The 23,745-nt window shown below is 41.1% G+C and overlaps 1 protein-coding gene across 2 annotated transcripts in view; it reads right to left on the reverse strand.

Moving 5' to 3' along the window:
* Positions 1 to 23,745, reverse strand: part of met (MET proto-oncogene, receptor tyrosine kinase) — a 76,878-nt gene that overhangs the window by 424 nt on the left and 52,709 nt on the right. The window contains exons 12-21 of one of the 2 annotated variants that reach the window (XM_063912477.1): positions 22,686 to 22,835; positions 18,229 to 18,382; positions 17,592 to 17,726; positions 15,673 to 15,930; positions 11,472 to 11,552; positions 8,356 to 8,537; positions 7,702 to 7,811; positions 7,028 to 7,193; positions 6,243 to 6,379; positions 1 to 2,663 (exon numbers count right to left, since the gene is read on the reverse strand). The exon at positions 1 to 2,663 is cut by the window's left edge and continues 424 nt beyond it. In XM_063912477.1, the coding sequence (XP_063768547.1) occupies positions 2,354 to 2,663; positions 6,243 to 6,379; positions 7,028 to 7,193; positions 7,702 to 7,811; positions 8,356 to 8,537; positions 11,472 to 11,552; positions 15,673 to 15,930; positions 17,592 to 17,726; positions 18,229 to 18,382; positions 22,686 to 22,835 (1,683 nt within the window). In that variant the 3' untranslated portion in view covers positions 1 to 2,353. The remainder of the gene's footprint in view (positions 2,664 to 6,242; positions 6,380 to 7,027; positions 7,194 to 7,701; positions 7,812 to 8,355; positions 8,538 to 11,471; positions 11,553 to 15,672; positions 15,931 to 17,591; positions 17,727 to 18,228; positions 18,383 to 22,685; positions 22,836 to 23,745) is intronic. The other variant, XM_063912487.1, reaches the window with a different exon arrangement.

The following is a 23,745-nucleotide window of genomic DNA, read 5'->3' on the forward strand; positions in this document are numbered from 1 at the left end:
CCGCTACACAAAGCAAACGGAAAGGAAAAGGGGGCCTCGGCAGTGGTTTGCAAGTCTTAGCACATTAGCAACAAATTCTGTTTGATTGGCATCACAGCTAACTGATTCCATCAGGCTTAATTCCATCCATTCATTTCAGGACAGTATGAAAACACTTGAAGAAAGCTCCAGCTGTGTAGTACATCATAGTATATCACACACAGAAAAGACCCAGATTTTTGACTTCATTCTGTTACATTTCAGTCAAAAATGCAATCTGATAAAACGGCTCGACACTAGCATAGCACGCTGACAACACGAGCAAATTTAAGAAAGAATGCATGAAACTGAGAACATTTTCCTTGGTGTTGCTGTAAAACACATACAGCATTTAGGAAATGTGTTTCAGATTCCTACAACAAATACATCTTTTATACAGTTTATGAACATGGGTTAGAAATGAACCATTAAAAGTCAATGTGATCATCATTTGGCACACTTCTACAGTACAGTATGACTTACTGTACACACCTACAATAAATCTATTTGCACTTAAACTGCAATTATATATCGTTGACCACATTTCACACAGACTTGATGTGTCCAGCATGAACCTGACTGTGGTTTTCTTACTGTGCAGAAAGGAATAAAAGCTGCATGGATTAGAAAAAAACAAAATCATTTGCTTTAAAAAAATGCTTTAAAAAAGTGCAAATTCTACAGGATTTGTCGTTAAAGAGCTAAAATTTGCAAACACACTGTGACGGCCTTTCAACCTTAACATATTTCTTCATAATGCTCAAAGAGTTAGAACGAGAGTCACATGACAACACCCTCCTGGTTTGAAGCCAGGTGAACAGAAAGACGAATTAAGGTGAACGTTTTAGGAGTAACATCTTTAAAAATGTAGGTTTTTAGGGAGAACTTTAGTGATTTGACGGGATGTACTTAGAAAGCAAGTGTTTTTCTTCTTTAGATAACTCAACATAGTGGCCAGGGATGGGACAATTTGAGATTTTATGGCAGACTGTGATTCAAAATAAGTGGATAATGGTACATTTTATCAAAGCTGTTTATTTAAGTTTGAAGTAAAAGTACTTTAGGCTCTTAGTGATATCTGAGGGAGACAGATGAGAGCAGCGCTACGTCACTGCCTGGTGAAATAAAGGTCCCGCCCACTTTCCAGGTAAAAAGGATCGGCAACGAGCGGAAAAGTTACGTTTCATTATGGCTGCCGTGTCATGTCTTGTTCGTCTGACTGACCATCGTGATTTGGCTCCTTGTAAGAAAGAAATGCACGGTGTTATGTCCTATATCCTACATCAGAATCTGTATTTACCAGCAGTCAAATGACATTGTGATATTCTCAAACACAGAAAAAGGCGGGGCCATGACGCAGAGGGACGAGGTTGCTCTCATCTATACGAACGTTTGTGGAGAAATGTTGTCCAAAATTACAGAAATTCGTCCAAAATCACAGATGTTTTAAATCTCTAGTAGAGGAAGACAAATGTGAGTTAAAAACCATCACGTTCTTTGTCTTAGGTTCCATTTTTACCCGATCCAGGAGTATAATGGTTGACATTAACCCATCTGTAAACCATGCATAATGGAGTTTAAACCCAGTAATCCCAAGACACGGTTCTCACTTGTCCTCCTCCTTCTAGAAAGAAAACAAAAGCGCTCAGGTGTGTGCACGTCGTCGGAGAAGTTGTTTTGACACGTTTCAGGTTTAGAAACAGGGAAAGGAAGCGGACCGTAAAAGCGTTTTTTTCCACACAGGTGAGTCACGGTGAGTTTTCTTCTGCACGCACGTAGAAGCTAATGGTCAACAAGTAGTGTAATTAGAGAAATAAAGCATCCAGTGATCTGCACACAGGCAGGAGAGTGGTTTTCATACACCTACACTTCCCTCGCTCATCGCTGACTTCCACAGTTACACACTGGAGGCGTTGCAGTCCATCAAACCGGGCCTTTTGAGGAGGTGTGACATCTTGAAGCCATTTGTCAAACATTCACATTACAGACGGCGGAAAAGGAGTCCTCGTATCGGAGCACATGATGCCACCCACAGAGGAGCGGGAAATCTATCCTCCTGATAAGAGTTTTTGGGTGTATCTGTGACGTTTTGAGGACTTCCTGTGTCTAATTGTCTTTGTTAAAACGCAGGAAATCCTAATTTTTCCTCGGGTCAGAAAAGTCGATACGGAGGACCTCAGTCGTATGGCGATGCTCCAAAAAGTCACATTTATGTACATTTATTGTAATGTTTTTCCTCAGCATACAGTGTTTGGCAAGTACATACAGTAGTTCTTCATCACCCTCTCAATGTCTTCCCTCTCAGAGTCTTTCTCCCGCTCATTTCCCCCCTCCCTCAGGTGCAGCATTCCCGCTGCACGTGGCAGAAGAACGGGGATTGCGTGGGCAGGGATGTGGAGGTGGAAGGGTCGGCGGAAGAGGAGGAGGAGGAGAAGGAGACGTTGGTGTTTGTGGTGGAGGAGGAGGAGGAGGAGAGGAGGGACGGGTACGGGCTCATCTTCTCGATGTTGACGTAGGTGGTGTTGAGCAGGACGTAGTGCTCGCCGCTGAAGCTGGAGAAGATGGAGGAGATGCGCGACACCAGCTCGGAGAAGGAGGGGCGGCGCTCCGGCTTCGGGTGCCAGCACTCCACCATCACCGTGTATCTGCAGGGAGGAAGAGAGAGAGACGTCTTTGACTGATTGAGGCAAATCATACACACATTCTTTGGGAATGTCCTGAATGAAATACATTTTGGGATAGTTTGTTAACATTTATACATTCGGGATGTTGTGGTTGATGCTGATGGATATTTAACAACTCTTAAATCACTTTTAAAAACCCGCTGCTTTGATGGGATTGTATTCATGTTCTGCTCTCTGTTTTAATGGGCTATTATTTTATAATACTGCAAAATCTCAATTTAACCATTTTTAAGATCTTATTCTTTATTTTTTTACATATTTTTTTGTTATTCCTGTACCATACTTGTAGCCTGGTAATACCAGCCTGTTTGACTTCGATTCTCTCGGGCATACAGTCTGGAACAGTGTCATTGGATCTGGATTACTACAATGGGTGGAAACTTGTCCGAAGTTTAAAATCATTGGAGTTCCCTTAACCAATCACTAACGTTTGGTAATGACGTATGTTATGCGCCGAAGGGCAGGCTATGGCAAGCCCTCTTAACATTTCATAGCTACATTTGGCTATCCGGAATTAACATTGTAGATATCAACAACGTCTTTCTGACTAGTCGTAATTACATTTTGGATAGTTGGAATTGTCATTCGAAGATATCTACAACGTCATTTCGCCTAGTCCAAACTTAATTTGAGATATCTGAAAATGAACATGTAGATATCTTGAATTAAGGTGAATTAAAGATATCTTGAAATGGAATTATGACACGTCAGAATCAAATTGTAGATATCTCTAACTGGAATTACAGATATCTACAATTCAGTTGTAGATATCTGTAATTCACATTGTGGATATCTGCAACTGAGTTGTAGATATCTGTAATGAGAAACCCCATACACGTGAATGGCAAAAGTGACGTCATTTGTCCTAGGAGGAATGTCTTTGTGGATATTGAAATGTTCATTTTGACTATGCAAAACTGAATTACAGATATCTGCAACACATATCCAGTCTAGCTATTAACTGTTAAAAGGGCTTGCCATAGCAGGCTCTGACCTGACGCTTTCACAGTAGTAAACAAATCGCTACCTGCGAGCGTGGCTGTCAAAATGGCTGTCAACGACATGTGTCGATGTTTTCAGTGTGACCTGAGGATTCAGGGGACAGTTCATAACTTGAAACAATTATTTGAAAAAAAGGAAGAATAGTTGAAAAGAGTTGAAACGACTGAGCAGATAGCTAGTAGCGTCTCTTCCTCCGTCGCCATTGTTGAACTACAGACTACAATTCAAACTCGGCACCAACTTCGACGTTATCGCTCTAAACCCCTCCCCCTGTTCGCTGATTGGACCGATAGAACTCTGAGTTCCAGTAATCGTACGTAATGAGTTCTTGCCCAGTCTCGCTTACAGGAGCAAAATGAAATTGGGCGGAAGTACGTAGGCTGGTATAGCCAGGCTATCATGCACCATTGTGTCTTGAATGGACTGTTTTGTTTTATTTTTCAATCATTTTGTTATAAATATAGCGACTGCAGAACAAACTAAGTCGCTGAGAGGCTGAGGTCAGACGCGCTATCAAAAATGAACATCCAAAAATGCGTTGAACAATAATCACACTTTGATAAAGATCAGCAACTTGTTAGCGACCCTCTCACCCTCTCCTCCACACACAGATATAAGAAGTGAGAACATTATAAACATGACTTGTTTTTTATATTTTATTTTTAAGCACAATAAAGTTCTTCTTCCATCTCCTTGTGAAATGTTTCAATGCAACAATAAATCCTTTAATTTGTCTTGAAATTGAACCTTATTTTCTCCACTTCAACTCTCAGGGATCACTTCACCATCCATCCCTCGCTTTTATCCACATGGCAACACAACTCTTGACCCTCGTCTCTCTAAATGATTATTATTTGATATTCATATTTGTCTTCTTCCTCTGCCCACCTGTCAATGTTTAAAAAATGAAGCCCCCATTGCAACACCTCCGAAGTATCTGTCAGCGACCGCTATCACCGAAACACCCCGTGACTAATCAGCGGGGAAGAATTGCGGGAATGTTTGCATCACCCCCCCCCCCCCCCCGCCGCCCCCTCCTCCGATCTGATGTCTCTGTTTAATTTACAGCTTGGGAACTTCGGGTCTGCCTCCCTTACCTGAACACTCCCACTCCTCCCCCCTCACATTGTCCTGTTATCTGACCTGATGACATCACACCGGGTTTAATGGAAGAAGACCATTCAGAGTGTGAGTGAGGGGAAGGGTCTGCTGTTTGACACTCAAACACTTACTAACTCTGACATGTTTGAATAAATAAGGGTATGTTTTTCTTTTCTTTATCATCCATGACTTAAAGTAGAGGGGATCCATATCATTTTTCACTCAAAATGTGAATTTATATTATCAGCGAGATTGAGAGAATGAGTCCACTATCATTTTAGGGAAGATAAAAAATACTGCCTGATTCAAAATACAAGGATTAAATATCTAACAATATATTCGTCCTGTATTTATGCAGGGGCTCCTTATGAGTACCTCATCAAGATTGACATTTAACGGATTTTTACTTAAAGTGATCTTTACCAAAAAACCCAGTTTACTCAGTCTGCTCTGATTGGTTATCTGGCCGACTGTTGTGATTGGTCCACCGCTTAGAGATGTCCCGTCCCTTTAGCCTATCACGCACAATGTGTTTCAGCGCCAGCCAATAGAAGCGCGAATGTAACATAGTGATGTCACTTTGTTCTAGAAGTAAACAAAGGAGTCCAACGGAGGCGTTTCAGGCAGGGGAGGAAGTGAGAACTCTAGGATTTTAGCCTTTGCAGACCATTTACATGCACTGAAACATATATAACACACTACAGGAAAGGAAAACCCCAAATAGCATAATAGGGCCCCTTTAAGAGTTTCAAGCTTAATTTGACGATCAGGATACTATCCAAATATTTTAGATGGAACAATCATGTCATGAAATCTTCACTTGGTCTCAGGACTCGTAGTCGAGGTGCTTTATACATAGAGACTGTAACCATCAGTCTCTCAGAGCTACCCATAAGCCTGAAGTAGTTTAACAGTGTAGTTTCACCACATCGTGTCAGGAAATGTTGGCTGCACAAATCCAGAGAAAAAGGTGATCTCATCCCAGGCCGACATAGTTCTGTATGACGGACGCTCTTAAGGAGCTGCAGCACTTAACTACCACGGCAACCTAAAGAGACAAATATAACAGAAACCTTTCCTTTCGCTCTGACACCGTCTCTCTGTTAGCAGAAAAGCAGAGGGACGACTTTATCTGACCCCCAGCAGCGACGAAACGTCCCGCTCCACAGCGAGAGTGTTTCTATAGAAGATGATGGACAATCTGAACGGGGGGGGGGGGATTTTATTTATGACTTCCATTGCTTATACAGCCCCTTCACCTCCAATGTGTCCCCCTGCTGCTCCCATGATGTGTTTAAGTGCAGCTCTACAGTATATCACTCACACTAACTGAGCACTTTGCAGGAGGAGGTGACTGACAGGTGTATGTTTATAAATGTGTGTGTGTGTGTGTGTGTGTGTGTGTGTGTGTGTGTGTGTGTGTGTGTGTGCACTTACAGAGCGTCGGGGCAGAACTCGGGCTGCAGCAGCCTCCTCCCCTGCAGGAGGAAGATGGTGATGTCGAAGGAGTTCACGTCCGAGTACGGAGGAGCTCCTCGGGTCATGAGTTCCCATATCAACACGCCAAACGACCACTGTCATAAAAGCAAGAAAATTAACTTCCAATATTGTCCTTCAAGCACACTTATTTTGGTATAAATTCACAGGTATTTAGTGAGATTGATAACACGTTTTTATCTGTGTTGTTTTTGTTTTTTTAAGAGCTTGAGTCAGCAGTAAAATATGTTACAAGACTTGGTTGAATACTCGATTGTGATTGGTCAATTTGGACATCCAGCAGTCTGTTATTTCTCGATAGCAGACTGCTGCTAAAGAGGCTCTGATTATGGGACTGTGTGCAGCCTTATCAATCCGCAGAAAGAAGTCCGGTTCATTTTAAGTCAGCTGAGATAAACACATTTTCCTGCATCAGAAAGACATGGAATCCTTTTTGAATCTTCACTTTTTTATTCCTAGAGAGCATGATACCTTGGATGCATGATTTCTAAACTGATTAGCATATGCAGTACATAATACATAAATACAAACCTATAAACACACAACAGACAAAAAAGCATGTGCATAAGCTCAGATAAAAGCTGAGAGACACAGACAGTTCAGATGCATTCACTTTCTCCAATTGTAGACGACATATTGTAATTACGGTGTCTTATGGATGCATTGAATTGTAAGATATTGACATGATATTTTATGTTTCATTGTAATGTAAAACCTGTCCTCACCACGTCTGACTTTGGGGTGAACTTGTGTGTCTGCAGACTCTCCAGAGCCATCCACTTGACGGGCAGCTTCACTCCGCTCTTGTTGTGAACGCTGTAATATTCTTTATCGTAAACGTCTCGAGCCAGCCCGAAGTCCGCCACCTTCACCGTGTAGCTCTCGTCCAGCCTGTCAGGGGGAAAACGAGTTATCAATTCATTTATTTTAGTGGCTTTTTAAGAAAGAAAAAAGGTATGAAATGAAGGTCCCATGATGGGAAACAAGAGCTAAACCAAGAGAGGAATACAAGAGAAGAACAACTTTTTATTACTACAAGTATTCCATGATTTATTATTATCAATCATTTATCCCACACCTTCCCTCGGACCTCTCTATATTTCAACGCTGGTCCACACACCTTATCATTCCTCCTCCTGCATTCCTGAATTCAAGATTAAAATGTTTGTTTTCCTACTTTCCTCCTCCCTTCATTCTCAGCAAAAATAGAAAGGCAGTTTGCAGAATCAAACCAATAAATTAAAGCCGTTTGAAAAAATATTTACTTGAAAAAGGTACATTTCTCAGACCTCTCCTCTCCTGTTTTCTTACACCTCATTTCTTGCAATTCTAGTCTTTCTGCAGCAAGGTTTATACACAGTACACTCATTTAATATACAATAAATAGATGTTAACGCACATGCAGTTCCTGGCAGCGAGGTCCCTGTGCACAAACTTCTTGCTGGCCAGATACTCCATCCCTCGGGCCACCTGCAGCCCGAAGCCCATCAGGTCCTTCACGGTGGGGTTCTGGGGGGAGGGGAAAGACAACCATCAGTGGACTTTGAATAACTTTATTTCAACGTGTGAGGCATTAAATTACTCATGCAGGATGTACGGTACATCTCAGTTGAGGTTCAAATGTGTTACACTGCTAGTGGGCCGGGTATATTAAACTCTGCTATGATTTTAAAATATATAATCAGGTAAAAAAATCCTTGGTTATAGGATTGACCTGTTTATAAATGGTTGAAAATGCTATGAAAGTAGTTTTTATTTACTTGTTTACATTAGTATTTGAACAAAATTTGAAAAGTGTCCTACTAGGTAGTCGTAATGCAGCATCCTGGGATCGATTGCTTTTGTCTACACCCAGATATCGAGGGAATTCCTCACGAGAGTAAAGTTCCCGCTGAGGAAACTCCTCTTCATTCTCATGATTCTTTCGTAACACATTACTGTTGTTTGCATCACCCTAAAGTTACACGATTTCTCCACAGCATGCATTTCTCCGTATGTGCTTCAAGATCCTGCAAACAATCACAAAGTGCATGCACGCGCCTGCGGTACGTACATGCCCCTCGTCGCGGATGAAGTTGCGCAGGTCTCCGTGCTTCATGTAGGGCAGCACCACCAGCGGGGAGCCCTCGGGCGGCAGGCAGATCCCCAGCAGAGAGAGCACGTTGGGGTGGCTGAAGTCCTTCATGATGATCCCCTCCTTCAGGAACTGGGACACCTCCTCCAGGTCTGTGATGCCTTTGGAGAAATAATAATAAAAGAACATTGACATTTTGAGGAGAGCAAGTTCTGAAGCAGGTGAAGGACAGAAGGCCGTTCTTATATTCCATAATGGGAACCTTGCAGATTCCCAGTGTGTTTTGCACATTCCTGCACAATGCTTAAGTTATTAAAACTGCAGCTCTTCCACTTTCAATTCTGATATTCTGCACACATACTTTTGTTAAATATGTATTGTAAACATATTTATCGTACATTTTGTATTTCATTACATTTGATTTATTACTCTGTTTATGTATCAACATTTCATCGTACGTGTAACTCTTCCACAACACTTACTCCATTTTTTAAACGTCAAATAAAATATGAAATAAAATAATAAACAGGATATAAAAACAATAAGATAAAGTAAGAATACGCATTAAATTGGCTTAAAAACATTGAATTAGAAATATAAACTTGGCAATAATCCTAATTCTTCTTCTGAATGAGTTGACAATAATACGTTTTAAAAGAACATTTATTGAAAAGATATTCAGACTAAAGTGAACAGCATGGAGCACCCCTGCTGTACTTCCTGTATCAGCAGGAAGGTCCTTCGCTTTAACCCTATGGATAAGAAGGATGATGATAGTGATCACAGAATCAAAACAATCCATCCTGAATTTCCTCACCCCGACCTGACCCACATAAACTCTCATTTCGCCGATTGCCTCCCTCTGACTCCGCTGTAATGTGATTACTCTGAAGGTCTTCGACTGAGGTTAGACTGAGACGGAGAAGAGGTGACATCTGATGTCAGAGCCTTTAAGTTACGGACCAAAATGACATCACTGCTGTGTTTACAGTATATGGCTTTAAATGGCTCGATATGCAGCCAGCGAACACAATGACTGCCTGCCTTTAAGAAGAATCATACACTGATCGGTTAGGAAGTACCATCTATGTAGCTCCTGAAAACAAAAAACAAGCAAAGAAATCCAAAAACACTCAGGCACAGGGTAGCAAACCTTACACAGGAGCATCTAAAGTCCATCGTCCAGGTAAGAAATGTGTTTATCCAGTTTATTTTGCTTAGGTTTCCACAATCAAACATATAAAGAACAATGGCTTTTCCCTCATCTCTTTCCCTCTCTCCAATAAATACCGAAACACCTGCTCCCTTCAAACTAAAAGCATTCAAAACTACTCAAATTAGCCCCCCCAAAAAGATACTAGATATTACTTTATACAAATCAGCTCGAGAATGCATGTTTCACTATAAGTTATACGAACCAGAACCAGCTCAAATGTATGTCTTCGTAACAGTTGAAAGCATCACTTTCAGCTTTTAGATTTAACAAAAGACCGTAAGACAATGACCCCTGAGAAATCACTAAACCTAATAAAAAGATCCAAAATCCCAGAGGACAGGACCCCTGCAGTCCACCCTCACCCCCCCCCAATATCACTGCAGCATCAATCTTCCTGGTCATTTGACAGGTTACACGATTAGAGGAGACCCTAATGCCGTCCTCACCACCGGACCCTCATTCATCTCCATCAGGACGCAGAGCGGAGGAGACGCTTAATGCTTTTGGAGCGTTGTGATATCATGCAGCATTAATGAAGGAAATATAATATGATGTAGGGGGGAGGGGGAGGTGTACGTTTGGACAAGGACAAGGAGTGTTGTGAGGGTGAATTACTGCGGAAAAAATTGTGGAGAATGTCACTTTTTTTGGGGGGGGGGGGGGGGCAGGAGGAATCTGGGTAAATCTAAGTTAACTGCCTTTCTTTCAAAGCACTTTTAAAATCATTTTTTAGAGCTTAAATGCAGAATTCCAAATCTACAAATGAATATTTCTGGTACTACTGAGCAGAAAAGGACCCCGAAAATGTGACTGCAGGAACTCAAGACTTGAAAAAAAGGTAGTGACCATATCTGTATTTTCAGATCTACCTGCAGATACACATACAATAACCTGAACCTGATATTTGCACATGAAATGACTCCATGAAACCAGACATGGAGCGAAGCCTGCGAGCTAGTTCAGGCAGTCAACTCGAGCACCGATGATACAAACATCGAGGAACACACGAGTCGTCGGACTGAACACAAAAGTTTTCGTCTGCTTTCAATCTGCATATTGTTCCAGATTTTTTCCACAAGGTTAGGAAAGAAAACTCTGCATGGTAATTGTCAGAACACGTCAGCCCCAGTTCAGGAATTATTGCAATACTGGAAACGTTCGCCAAATAGATGTGAAGCAGAGCATTGGCTTGGCTCAACTTCTATTGCTCGTAAAGTCTTTGTTATGCAGACTGTGAACCGTGCAGATCAATCTGTATATTTTGCACAGTTCTACCTCCTTCAAAACTGCAGACCCACTTTGAATTTCTCATATATGGCACGTTTTGTATTAGTATATTAAAATAGTTGTTAACACATTTGGATTTATTTTAATTTGTGTTTGTATTTATTGCAAATATTTATTTTATTCCCTAAAAACACTCAGGAAGACTCTTTAAATCCAAGTTTTCTCCAGTAAAACTGCCAAATATGTGAATTAGAAAGGAGTGAAGGATAAATGTGTGAATATTAACCAGGGCTTTGCAAAAACTATATCATTCTGCATCAGTTTAGAGGAAAAAGTGTCACTTTGGCTTATTTCTTGCACGTTTCTATCTCTTTCAAACTGCACAGCTGTCCCACTTTTATTAGTACACTATAGTATTTTATCATGCTCTTCTTGCATTTGTTTTTTGTACATTCATGCAAGCATTTATTTGATCACACAACCTCTTCAGAAAGGCACTTATTCCCCAAATGTCCCCGGTAAAACGGCCAAATCTCCAAAGTGTGTCAAAATGTTTGTGAAGCAGACGCTGCATGAGCTTGGAGGAATAACTCCCCCCACTTCCCCTCGTCTCTAAAAGGTGCGAGATCTTCTCCCAGGGTGTCGTACTCACGGTTCAGAGACTTGACGGCGCAGTGCTGCTTCTGTCCGTCCGGCTCCAGCAGCGTTCCGTGGAAAACACATCCGAAGTGTCCTGCAGGTTACAACACGAGGAGTTACACACAGTTAGTCAGCAGCAGGGAATTCAGAAAGCTCCCAGCTTTAGAGAACTTCCCAAGAGGTTTGTATTCACCCTGCACAAACATAAGACTCATGAGATGCAATAAGTAAAGTCCTAATGAGGATAAAGGTCCAGATGAGGATCGAATCACACTTCAGGATGTCATTCAACTATTTCCTTCGTTTTTGTTATACGGGAGGAACCGTTACTAGGAATTTATTTGTTCCTTTTTGGGTGGGATGTTGTGGATGAAAGCTGCAACACTCTATGCTGTGTAAAATCCCTTTAGCAGGGAGCTTAAGCTCCAAACTTTCACTTACAGCTGCTGTAGCTATTGTGTTGGGACTATTGTATGATGGTGTGTGAGCAAAAATGTATAAATGCAATGCAAAAGCAAGAATTTGACTTCCACTAACGGCACTTCTGCTGCTTTTTCAGCTGATTTCTTTGGATACAAGTCCTCAACACGACAGATTTCGAGAACAAATTCTATTCAAATTTTAAGTTTGTAGCAGGCGGAGGTGATTTCCTATCAGCCTTGCATCCTTTTAAGAGAAATACTCCGAAAACTAGTTTGAAAATAGTACATTTTACTCGTGTGCGTGCGTGTGTTGCCTTGTTTTCACAGATTTTCCGAAGTTAAATGCAATGCAAAAGCAAGAATTTGACTTCTAATAATGGTATTTCTACACCTTCTTCTGTGGATTTCTTCGGTAATATGTCGCTGAGATCCTCAAAACAAACATTTTCTGCTTGGAAATGAAAGTCTGGAGCAGGCGGAAGTGATTTCCTATTGCCTTTTTCAGCCTTTTAATATAAAAACTAGTACTTTTGACTCTCATATGTGTGTGTTTTGCTTGTTTCCACACATTTTCCGGCTCATTCTGATTCTCTCGAGTGACCCTCAGTAAATCTGCCCCCTGTAGTAACCCAGTACGCTTAATTCATTAAATACCCCCGCAAGCTAATAGCCAATGCCAAACCCCCCTGAGTTATTGTGCATTTTATTGAATTATATCTTTTGAGGGCTTGCCCCCAGTCTGTGAGCAGGGGGGGGGGGGGGGGGGATTAAATGAGCGCGGCGTCCTCCTATCACGACCCTGCAGATGGAGGGTGTTGGATTACGACTCGCAGCAATGGATCCTGGGAATACTAGCTGTGAACAAATCACCAAACGACACTTAAAATCCTGCCCTCGAAACACAGGCTCCTTCCTTCAGGGGATCATTCACCCTGGGGGGGTTCAGAGGGTTTTTTTCAGGGTCTTTTCTCCGCTGGTCTGACCCGCCTACTTCAGCACAACAATAAGCAGTGATTTTGTGTCTGCATGTCAAACCAAAGCAGCCAATTAAGCTCTTTGTGGGCGACATTGTGCAGCTTTACGTAGATCTCTAATTTAATCTGAGCTGGATGAAAGTTTCACTCCACATCAGATGAGTTCATGCAAACCCCCCCACCTTTTTAAAAATGATTTCTCCTCTTTAATTCTGACGGTCAGCCCTCAAAGCTATAGTTTTATTACGATGCAAAATGTTTCGAATGTAATTAAATCCAAAACACTATAAATACACTGAAAAACAAGGGATTCATAGTCCTAAAATAAGCTGAAGTAGAGGTTGATGTAATAACAATGCTTGTTTTATGGATGATTTAAGTGATTACAACTGATTAACATATATAATCACCAGGCTAACTGTATTAGCAATTTAGCATTTGTGTCTTTTTTGCAGGTGTTAATGCAAAGATATGTCTGAAATGAAATAAAAAACTCAAACACAACGGGGGTAAATGTACTCTAAACAGTATTTAAATGGTGTGTATGTCAAAGTGTTCCATAATAAGAAGCTGATTGAGAGTACAGCGTTAAAAATATGCTTGTTTGCAGCAATTTTTTAAAGCTTTTAAATGTTTTGTTGACAGAACTTTGAGGAATGGGGGAGAAACGCGTATGGATAAACCTGCTATTTGTTCACAAAATGTGTATATAGGTTCATGCTAGCTCAATCAAACTGTTACATCATCACAGTGACATCCCATATATAGATTTCCAGCTTTCAACATTTTTCGTTGTGCATGTTTGTGTTACCCATAGTACAAAGAATATCCCTTTTAAAATCTGCTTTTTGAGTAATTTTGGGTCCATAATGTTCATATAGTAGGTCAAACTCAGGTTTTAAAGGTGAAGTTGTCCTTAAAAAAAGAGATAACAAATATGAACATGTTAAATATTTCTTGATGGAGTTTAGTAAGACCATCAAAAGTTAAAATTAGGCTCCACAGGGCTTTATTGACTGATGACGTCATATGCTGTTGCACTTGGTGTAATGATGCTCAATCCTGGATATTGCTTTAAAAGCTTTGATACAGCAGCTTTTATTGACTGGATCTTTATGCATAACATTATCATGCACATCAGAAGCCTTCCTGGAAAGATTTATTTACCGGGAAACGCTGAGAAAATTATGCATTTCACATTTTCCCATTGTTTAGGGTATGTAGAATAAGAAGCATGAGCAGTAATATGACACAGCAACAAAAAAGTCCCTTTCTGTGGTGTGTTATCTAAGTTTTAGTGCATGTAAATGGTCTTCAAGTATGAGAAAAACAAAGAGCTTTTTGAACATTAAAGCATGGATAAATGTCCCAGGAGAGACACTACATACTGATACACACCTGAACATCAGCAGGAGAGGACTCTTTAAAGTAGAGACTCTACATACTGATACACACCTGAACATCAGCAGGAGAGGACTCTTTAAAGTAGAGACTCTACATACTGATATACACCTGAACATCAGCAGGAGAGGACTCTTTAAAGTAGAGACACTACATACTGATATACACCTGAACAACAGCAGGAGAGGACTCTTTAAAGTAGAGACACCACATACTGATATACACCTGAACATCAGCAGGAGAGGACTCTTTAAAGTAGAGACACTACATACTGATATACACCTGAACATCAGCAGGAGAGGACTCTTTAAAGTAGAGACACTACATACTGATATACACCTGAACATCAGCAGGAGAGGACTCTTTAAAGTAGAGACACTACATACTGATATACACCTGAACATCAGCAGGAGAGGACTCTTTAAAGTAGAGACACTACATACTGATATACACCTGAACATCAGCAGGAGAGGACTCTTTAAAGTAGAGACTCTACATACTGATATACACCTGAACATCAGCAGGAGAGGACTCTTTAAAGTAGAGACACTACATACTGATATACACCTGAACATCAGCAGGAGAGGACTCTTTAAAGTAGAGACACTACATACTGATATACACCTGAACATCAGCAGGAGAGGACTCTTTAAAGTAGAGACACTACATACTGATATACACCTGAACATCAGCAGGAGAGGACTCTTTAAAGTAGAGACACTACATACTGATATACACCTGAACATCAGCAGGAGAGGACTCTTTAAAGTAGAGACACTACATACTGATATACACCTGAACATCAGCAGGAGAGGACTCTTTAAAGTAGAGACTCTACATACTGATATACACCTGAACATCAGCAGGAGAGGACTCTTTAAAGTAGAGACACTACATACTGATATACACCTGAACATCAGCAGGAGAGGACTCTTTAAAGTAGAGACTCTACATACTGATACACACCTGAACATCAGCAGGAGAGGACTCTTTAAAGTAGAGACACTACATACTGATATACACCTGAACATCAGCAGGAGAGGACTCTTTAAAGTAGAGACTCTACATACTGATATACACCTGAACATCAGCAGGAGAGGACTCTTTAAAGTAGAGACACTACATACTGATATACACCTGAACATCAGCAGGAGAGGACTCTTTAAAGTAGAGACTCTACATACTGATATACACCTGAACATCAGCAGGGGAGGACTCTTTAAAGTAGAGACACTAAATACTGATACACACCTGAACATCAGCAGGAGAGGACTCTTTAAAGTAGAGACACTACATACTGATATACACCTGAACATCAGCAGGAGAGGACTCTTTAAAGTAGAGACGCTACATGTTATTCATCCTCCACTTTTCCACCTTAAGTTTTCTAACGGTGAATAAAGTCCGTGTGACTGACCTCGGCCGATGACCTGGTTGAGGTGGAGCAGCAGCTGGTCCCGGGCGATCACCACGTGCTGCACCTCGGTGAGGAGATCCGGGTGGAGGCAGGAAGGGTCGATGTGGACCGGGGCCATCAGTAGTGGGGACACCAGCTCGCCATCAATCCCTATCCCCATCCCTCCCATGGCTCCCAGTCTGGGGGACAGCAGCTCGCCGTTTCCCCCGTAGATGGGAGGAGCCCCGCGGCACGTCTCCGGCCGGTCGGTGCCCTGATCTGGAGAAGGGTTAAAGGTCAGTGGGTGTATCAGCGGGATCGAGGTGTGTTACAGGAGCACAGATAAACGTGTTATCCAAAGGGGAAGACAGACAGGACTTACAGACAGACATGGTTAGTGCTATTATGGGCTGTGTGCGAGTTTCAACCACTACACCCCGACTCCCCCTCAGGTAGAGCTCATCAGTAAGTCTATCTGCTCACATTTACAGCCTCTCAAGTTGCTTTTAAACAGGAAAATTGCTTCAGCCATCATACTTAGGATCATAATACATAACCCCCCACACGCACCCTCAGGTTTTAAGCTCAGGAAACCAAAACCACAGGTGAGTCTTAAGACCTCATCATGGTTTCCACCTGTTAGTCAGTTAGACTTGAAAATCTGATCTCTAAGTTTCCCCTGCAGGTTTTTCTTGTTGTTCTGACAGTTTTTTTTAAATACATTTCTATTAGCTTTGTGTTAGAGCATGTCAAATAAACATTGAACATGATATTACAGGTGCAGAAGCAAGGAAGCTTTCCCCTTTTTGTACAAATTAACTGAAGGAACGGAAACACATTTAACGTCTATTTTTAAGAAATTAAATAAACATAATTAGCAAAATAAAAACTGTTGTTATTAAATATTTTATACAGGATTGAAGTAGTTTTTTTAATCTATTAACATCAACAAAGATCCACTTGCTAATTCATCAATTTACCTCTTTTTTATTTATTATTATTAGAAAGGTTAACAGCATTTCTTCTGCTTTAAGTTTTAGTTTTAGAGCCAAAAATCTCAGCTTTTATCAACCTTGTTTCCAGCTACAGGAAGACCATTAAGATAAAGCCGTACCATAAAAAGACAACCATTATTTAATGTACTTTTGAGACTGAAGAATGCATCCGAGAAAGAATCAAAGAGATGCCACGATCATGCATCACTAAGTCCAAAAGTATATTTAGGATATCTGTGTTTCAAACCTGAGAAAGAGTTCAAGTTTTTGACAAGAAGTGCATGAATTAGATTGAAATGGTTCCTTAATAATCAGTCAATAATTACCCCCGAGTTAGAGCGGTAACATTGGAACGGTTTATGTTTTTTATATATATTTTAATCTTCCTTTTACACATTTCTATTTAACTGCTTATACTGATTTAAATATTGTTATTTTATTTGATATTTTTATTGCACATTTGTACTTAAAGTTCTTACGTTCAAACCATTTTTATTATTAAATGTTTTAATTCAAACTAATTCTAAATTTAGCAATTGTCACAGAACCTAATTCCCCCTGAGATAAATACAATATTCTGATTGAGAAAGTATTCAGTGACTCTTAAAACAATACTGCATATTTTCATGGTTATTATAAAGCAATATTATGGTAAATACGTGTAAATATACAGTAAAGTACAGAATAAAAATCCAACCGAACTGTTTTTTCCACTGTATTTATCCAAGTGAAATTCAGGCGACCACAGCTGCCAGTTTTCTTTCTACGTTGTTGATTAAACAGAAGATTTTTACTAACTTCCATTTCCTATAGGCTACAGGTGTTAGTGGAGAAGAGGTCAGGCATGCACCGCTAGCTTTAGCCCCACAAGGAGGGAAGCAGGTAGATGGGAGGGCGGGAAGTCAGGTGGGAGAGAAGTGGGCGGGGCTTATCTGGTTGACGTACCATCCAGCAGGGTGGTTCTATAGTCGACAGACTCGTGGGAGACCATCTCGTTAGTGGGGCTGACGCTCCTCGCGTTAGCCAGCCTGTCCAGATGCTGGATATTACCCCGGCCATCATACCAAACCTCAGACAGATCTACAAGAACAGGAGGAGGAGGAGGAGGAGGAGGAGGCGCGTGGAAGGAAAGGAGAGGAGGAGAGGAAGGGAGGAAGAGAGAGGAGAGAATTATAAGAAAGGCGAAAGCGTTTCACCAGTGCGCCCCATAAAATCACTGTGCAAAAATAAACCCAGCACACATGCACACGGGTTAGAGAGGACACACACACACACACACACACACACACACACACACACACACACACACACACACACACACACACACACACACACACACACACACACACACACACACACACACACACACACACACACACACACACACACACACACACACACACACACACACACACACACACACACACACACACACACACACTGAAAACAGGGCTTTCTTTCATGAATTATTGAGAAATAATAAACCCACACGTTTTGTATTATTTTAAAAGCATTGTCTGACATTAGGGTTTAGGATTCCAGAAGTGACCTCTGACCCCTGCGTTGGTCTCCCTGCTCTTACCGTCGATGTGTTTGTTCCTCCTCCACATGAGCAGCGAGCCCAGCAGCACCAGCAGCAGGCTGACGAACACGCAGCCCACGATCAGCCCGGTGTAGTCCTGCTCCTGAGCCAGCGTCACCGTGCCCAGCTGCAGGATGGAGCCCGCCTGCCGCCACTGAAACAAGGGGAGGGGTCCGGGGTTAGCAGGCAGAGGTCTTTGCACCCCACGGACGCATGCAATCACTGTCATGTCTTTATTAGGACTAGTGCTCGGCAACATGAGTTTAATTGTTGTCTTTTCTTGGTTTTAAATGCTGAATGTGATTTTCTAGATTAAAGCAGACCTTTTTGTTTGTTGTTGTTTTTTATAGTTATGTTAGTTTAGGGGCATAGTACCCCTTCCACCCCCTTAAGACCACCACTATAAGCCTTTTTTCTGGGGTCTTTGCTTGTCTATAATAAAGCTTGTTAGCAGGCTGTCCCTCCCACTGGCTAAGCTAACTTATTTTAAGCTGCTAGCATCGAAGGAGAGGGGGTTTATTGTACTCGGCTGAGGGGAAGTGCGCAGGAAAGTGTGATGCGCCACGGTCAGTCTGTCATTCATTATTCCATTCCTTGCAACCAAACATTTCCCAAATTGGGATCAATAAAGTACTTAGTGAGGGAGGGTCCCTGATCAGAGGGAGAGGAGATGTATTCACAAGCTTCAAACATGTATTCATCCTGGGAATATGGCGATGAAAGTTGGATATTCTGAAAGCCAAGACTTTGTTTGGAATCAACCGAAATCCCATCCTGACCAAACTTTTGGAAATCCAATTTTTTGTTGGGGAATGCGCCGTCACATATTGACGATATTAAATAAACAATGACATGCCAAAACAACATCCACACACACAGTATGTCGACCACGGCACACACACACACACACACACACACACACACACACACACACACACACACACACACACACACACACACACACACACACACACACACACACACACACACACACACACACACACACACACACACACACACACACACACACACACACACACACACACACACACACACACACACACACACACACACAGGAGATTACATCAGTGATATTGCTTCTGCTATAATTAGGTTTAGTGGAAATGAGGTTTCTAGTGCTGCTGCAGATGGGACAATGTTTAGGTGTGTGTGTGTGTGTGTGTGTGTGTGTGTGTGTGTGTGTGTGTGTGTGTGTGTGTGTGTGTGTGTGTGTGTGTGTGTGTGTGTCTGGAGCTAGAGGACACAGTGTGTATGTCTGTGGAGCTGAGGGACATTTGCAGGCCGTCCCCAGAGATACAGGCTTTCCTCTGAAGACGAGTTCACAGATCAGCAGCGATGAGGCTGGCAGCGTCCAGAAGCTGACCGGAGGAAACATCGGGGGCAAGGCAGCTAAGTTTGTGTCAGAAAAGTTTAACAAGTATCTTCAAACCACTGGAGGGATGATAGGAAGGCTAACATAATCATGTATTTTATTTATTTATTGCAGTATCAGTTTTTATGTTGTAAAAAATAACAGTTTACGTCTTTTATATTATTTTTATTGCATATTTTAATGCTTAATATAAAACAAAACTGCATTTTTAATTATGCTAAATACTTGTAATAATACAGTAAAATAAAGAATACAAATCCAACAGCTGCCAGTTTTTTGTTTTTTACCGTAGAGCACACATTTATTTTCCCCCAGCAAAATCTGTGACGTATGCAGTTTAACAGGGTGGAAAATTACAATTTAATATCCAATGCACCTGCAGGAAAAGTGGGTTTTGTTGCACCACGCCCAACAATGACGCAACAGGGTCGTGTAGTTCACCTGTACTCCACTGCAGCGAGTCAAACTGTACACTGTAGGCCATTAAAAACAGGATTTCTGGGAGAGTAATCATCTGTTTTCCTGTCGTCCTCAAATGTGAAAGAGAAAATGCAAGAAAGGTTTGCTAGTGGGATTCAAACCTTTCAATGTCTGTTTTAAACCTTATTTAGAGTCCAACGTTCCCATGAGTCGCAGGTGATAAATGTCCATCGTGTCTGAACCCTCATTATTAACAGACAGAGGATGTTTGACTCTCATCAGTGACGGGACAGCTGGACGCTGAGCCGCCTCACTCATCACACGGCTTCATAATGTCTCCCTGAGCTGCGTTTTATATAAGGCTGTGCATCCGTACAGGAGACGTACTGAGGGTCCCAGTACATGATCTGGAACGCTGCAGGAATGTGGTGTTTTTCCATGATTTTCCCATGGCCGACGGAGGGAAGAGGTTCTATATATATCAGCGATAACCCGAAATCCAAAGTTACTATTAAATTAAACCTGAAGTAGATGGATGTTAATAATGTTTAATCAAAATAAAATTCAATGAATTTACTCTCAAGTCTCTTAAAAGTCCTGCATTCAAATTGTGCTTCAGTAAAAATAGAGAACATACACCTGAAATATTAAAAGTGAAAGTACTCGTTAGGGCCTATTTTGAATAATTTAATGACTGCATTATGACTATTGATGCATACAGTTTATATACTCCTGGAGGAATTGGGTTTTGGGAAAGTTGATCCATTTCAGACTGGAATAAATTCAAAGATAAAAAAGATAGAATATTAAAAAATAAATAAGATTAGATGTTGATTAAAGAGTCCAATAAGATCCAATTAAATAGAATTAAATAAAGATCTTTTTTGTAAATACATAAAGTTAATGTGTCTAATAAAAGATAAATAAATAAAAATAAATAAATAAAAATAAAAGGATTAATACAAAAAAGGAAATAAGTTCAAATGTCCAGAAAATGTATAAATAAAACTAAATAATTTAAAGAAAAGTGTCAAAAAATGTTGAAATTTGACTAAAATATCTAACATGTATTTGACAGTATAAACAGTGGAGTATTAATTTAACAAGATATTAATGCAGTTTTGAGGGTTTTAACCATTCCACCATTGCATGAATCATGACTTCTATCATGAAATGAATCCTGTTTCATCCATCATCGCTGTGTGTTGTGTTTCTGCTCCTCAGAAGCAGGTGTGCTGTGTTATGATAGGACACCTTTTATTGCAGAACGTCCTCCTGTGAGCCTGATAACACACAGTGCGTGATTCATCAACATTATAAGTGGCTTTATGGATCTCTGCTGCATTAGATCAGCTGGTCTCAGAGCAGAGGTTACGTACAGAATACCTGGTTCAGACATCGAACACCTCTCTTATGAAAAGAGACCACTCTCGGTTCATTTGGACCCATATAACTCTGGTTAACGGAGGGTTAATAGTGCCATAATTGCAAAAATATTACATTATAAAGGGGTCATTTGATCTTTTATGGGGCCTTTTGGATGTTCTCCTATGACACAGGACAGACTCATTTGATCCCTTGTAAGATTTCTTTGTAACAGTGGTCAAACTCTTCAAATGGGACGAGATAATTCCTGGTTTTCAAAGCAAATTTGTCTTGGATAAAGGTTGGAAGGACGGTGGTAAACATAATTCCAGAAGTTTAAACAAAGAGACCATGTTGTATTAATACAGTTTTAAAGAGAAAGGCATTAAAACATGTTCATTAATGTTGTGTTTGTTAAAGGCGTGTTTTTACTGTCACCGGAGAAACCTGTTTGCACATCGTCTGCTCTGTACTTCAAAACGACGATGAGCTAACACAGACACACAGACACACACAGACACACACACACACACACACACACAGACACACAGACAGACACACAGACACACAGACACACAGACACACACACACACACACACACACACACACACACACACACACACACACACACACACACACACACACACACACACACACACACACACACACACACACACACACACACACACACACACACACACACACACACACACACACACACACACACACATCACTGTCATCAAGAGGTATATTGTCCTGGTGCAGCTTCTCTGCGTGTTGACAGCCGAGAACAGATTGAGTGTTTGTCTGTGTGTGTGTGTGTGTGTGTATATGTGTGTGTATGACTGGGTGTGGATGTGTGTGTGTGTGTGTGTGTGTGTGTGTGTGTGTGTGTGTGTGTGTGTCAGACTGGGTGTGGATGTGTGGTTGGCTGATTGTCACTCTAATTTAAATACTGGGTTATTATTATAATTATAAAGAAGGTTTATTTGTTGTCCAACTGTTGCACAGGCTGTGCAGAGGTGGTGTGTGTGTGTGTGTGCGTGTGCGCGTGTGTGTGTACCTGTGCTGTTATGGCTTTTTTTTTGTGTGAATGTGTTCATCTTTGGGTCAAAGTACAGAACTTTATTTAATTACTGAGCTTTTCTATTTTCTTATGTTCACTAACTTGTTTAATAAGAAATAAAAAACTACTAACTCATTTTCATAATTATAATTATCACATACATATATTTTATTATACACCCAAAGATAGAGTGTGTGTGTGTGTGAGTCTCACCTCCACCTGCAGCTTCTTGGCGCTGTTGGCCTGCAGCTCGGTGGGGACGGTGCACTGCAGAGTGTTCCCCGTCAGGGTCAGACTCTCACAGCTGTGGTTGGAGACCGTCAGCACCTGACACTTCATCGCCTCCCGGTCCATGTGGTCGCCCTGCAGGGGAAGAGAGAGTTAGAAGCATGAGGGAGATGGAAAGGAGCGTGAGGTAAAGAGAGGGGAAAGGAGAGTTAGATGCATTGAGTTGCAAAAGTATTGAGGTTTTTAAAATGACAAGAGACTATTACGAAAGGTCAAATGTCAGGTGCATCCAGACGGTAGATAGGTTCCAAAGAAAGCCAAAAAACACGTCAATTAAGAAGCTTCTTTGTAGTTTTGAGGTGGGAAAATGCTGCCAGAACGTCGTTGTTTAATAAATTCACGCATTGGTTTAAAGTCTTAGCACTCAAGTCCAAACCTAATGCAAAAAGTCTGGATTCAAGTCAAGTCAGCAAGTCTTAAACTTTGTGTTTCAGGTCTTAAAAGAGTCAAGTAAAGAGCACTTCTTAGTTTTTGATGACCACTGTTTAGCATATCAGCCACGGGACGTGAGGTCTTCATGGTTCTCTCCTTCGATGTTGTTGGAGGTTGTCTGTCTGTCATCGTGCTCGAAATGAGAAGCGTTATCTTTAGAGGATTCAGGAAATGAAGGGGAATCGTTAATCCGATTATACTTTATAATATTTGACTTTGAGGCAGTCAGAACTATTGTGAAAGACATTGTTTTTAAAGTTTGAGTGAAGATGCAAATCTGTGAGACACTTGAGCCCTGACTGGAGGTTTCAGAGGGACCTTATTCATCATACTAAGGTCACACAGTCTATATACCATGAACACTGGGCCTGCATGGCGCACAGTCGAGAGTTTTTGTGCCCTGAGGTCCAGTTACTCACTATATATGGACATGCACGCTCTATTGCAAGTAGGAGAGGTGGCGAAGATGGCGAGTGGGGGGCTGCTTTAATTAAATCTATCACACACCTGAGTTACACACCTCTGTACCCTTCACACTCTTCAAAGTTTACAT

The sequence above is a fragment of the Eleginops maclovinus genome, chromosome 2, assembly GCF_036324505.1.
Source record: "Eleginops maclovinus isolate JMC-PN-2008 ecotype Puerto Natales chromosome 2, JC_Emac_rtc_rv5, whole genome shotgun sequence".
Lineage (NCBI taxonomy): Eukaryota > Metazoa > Chordata > Actinopteri > Perciformes > Eleginopidae > Eleginops > Eleginops maclovinus.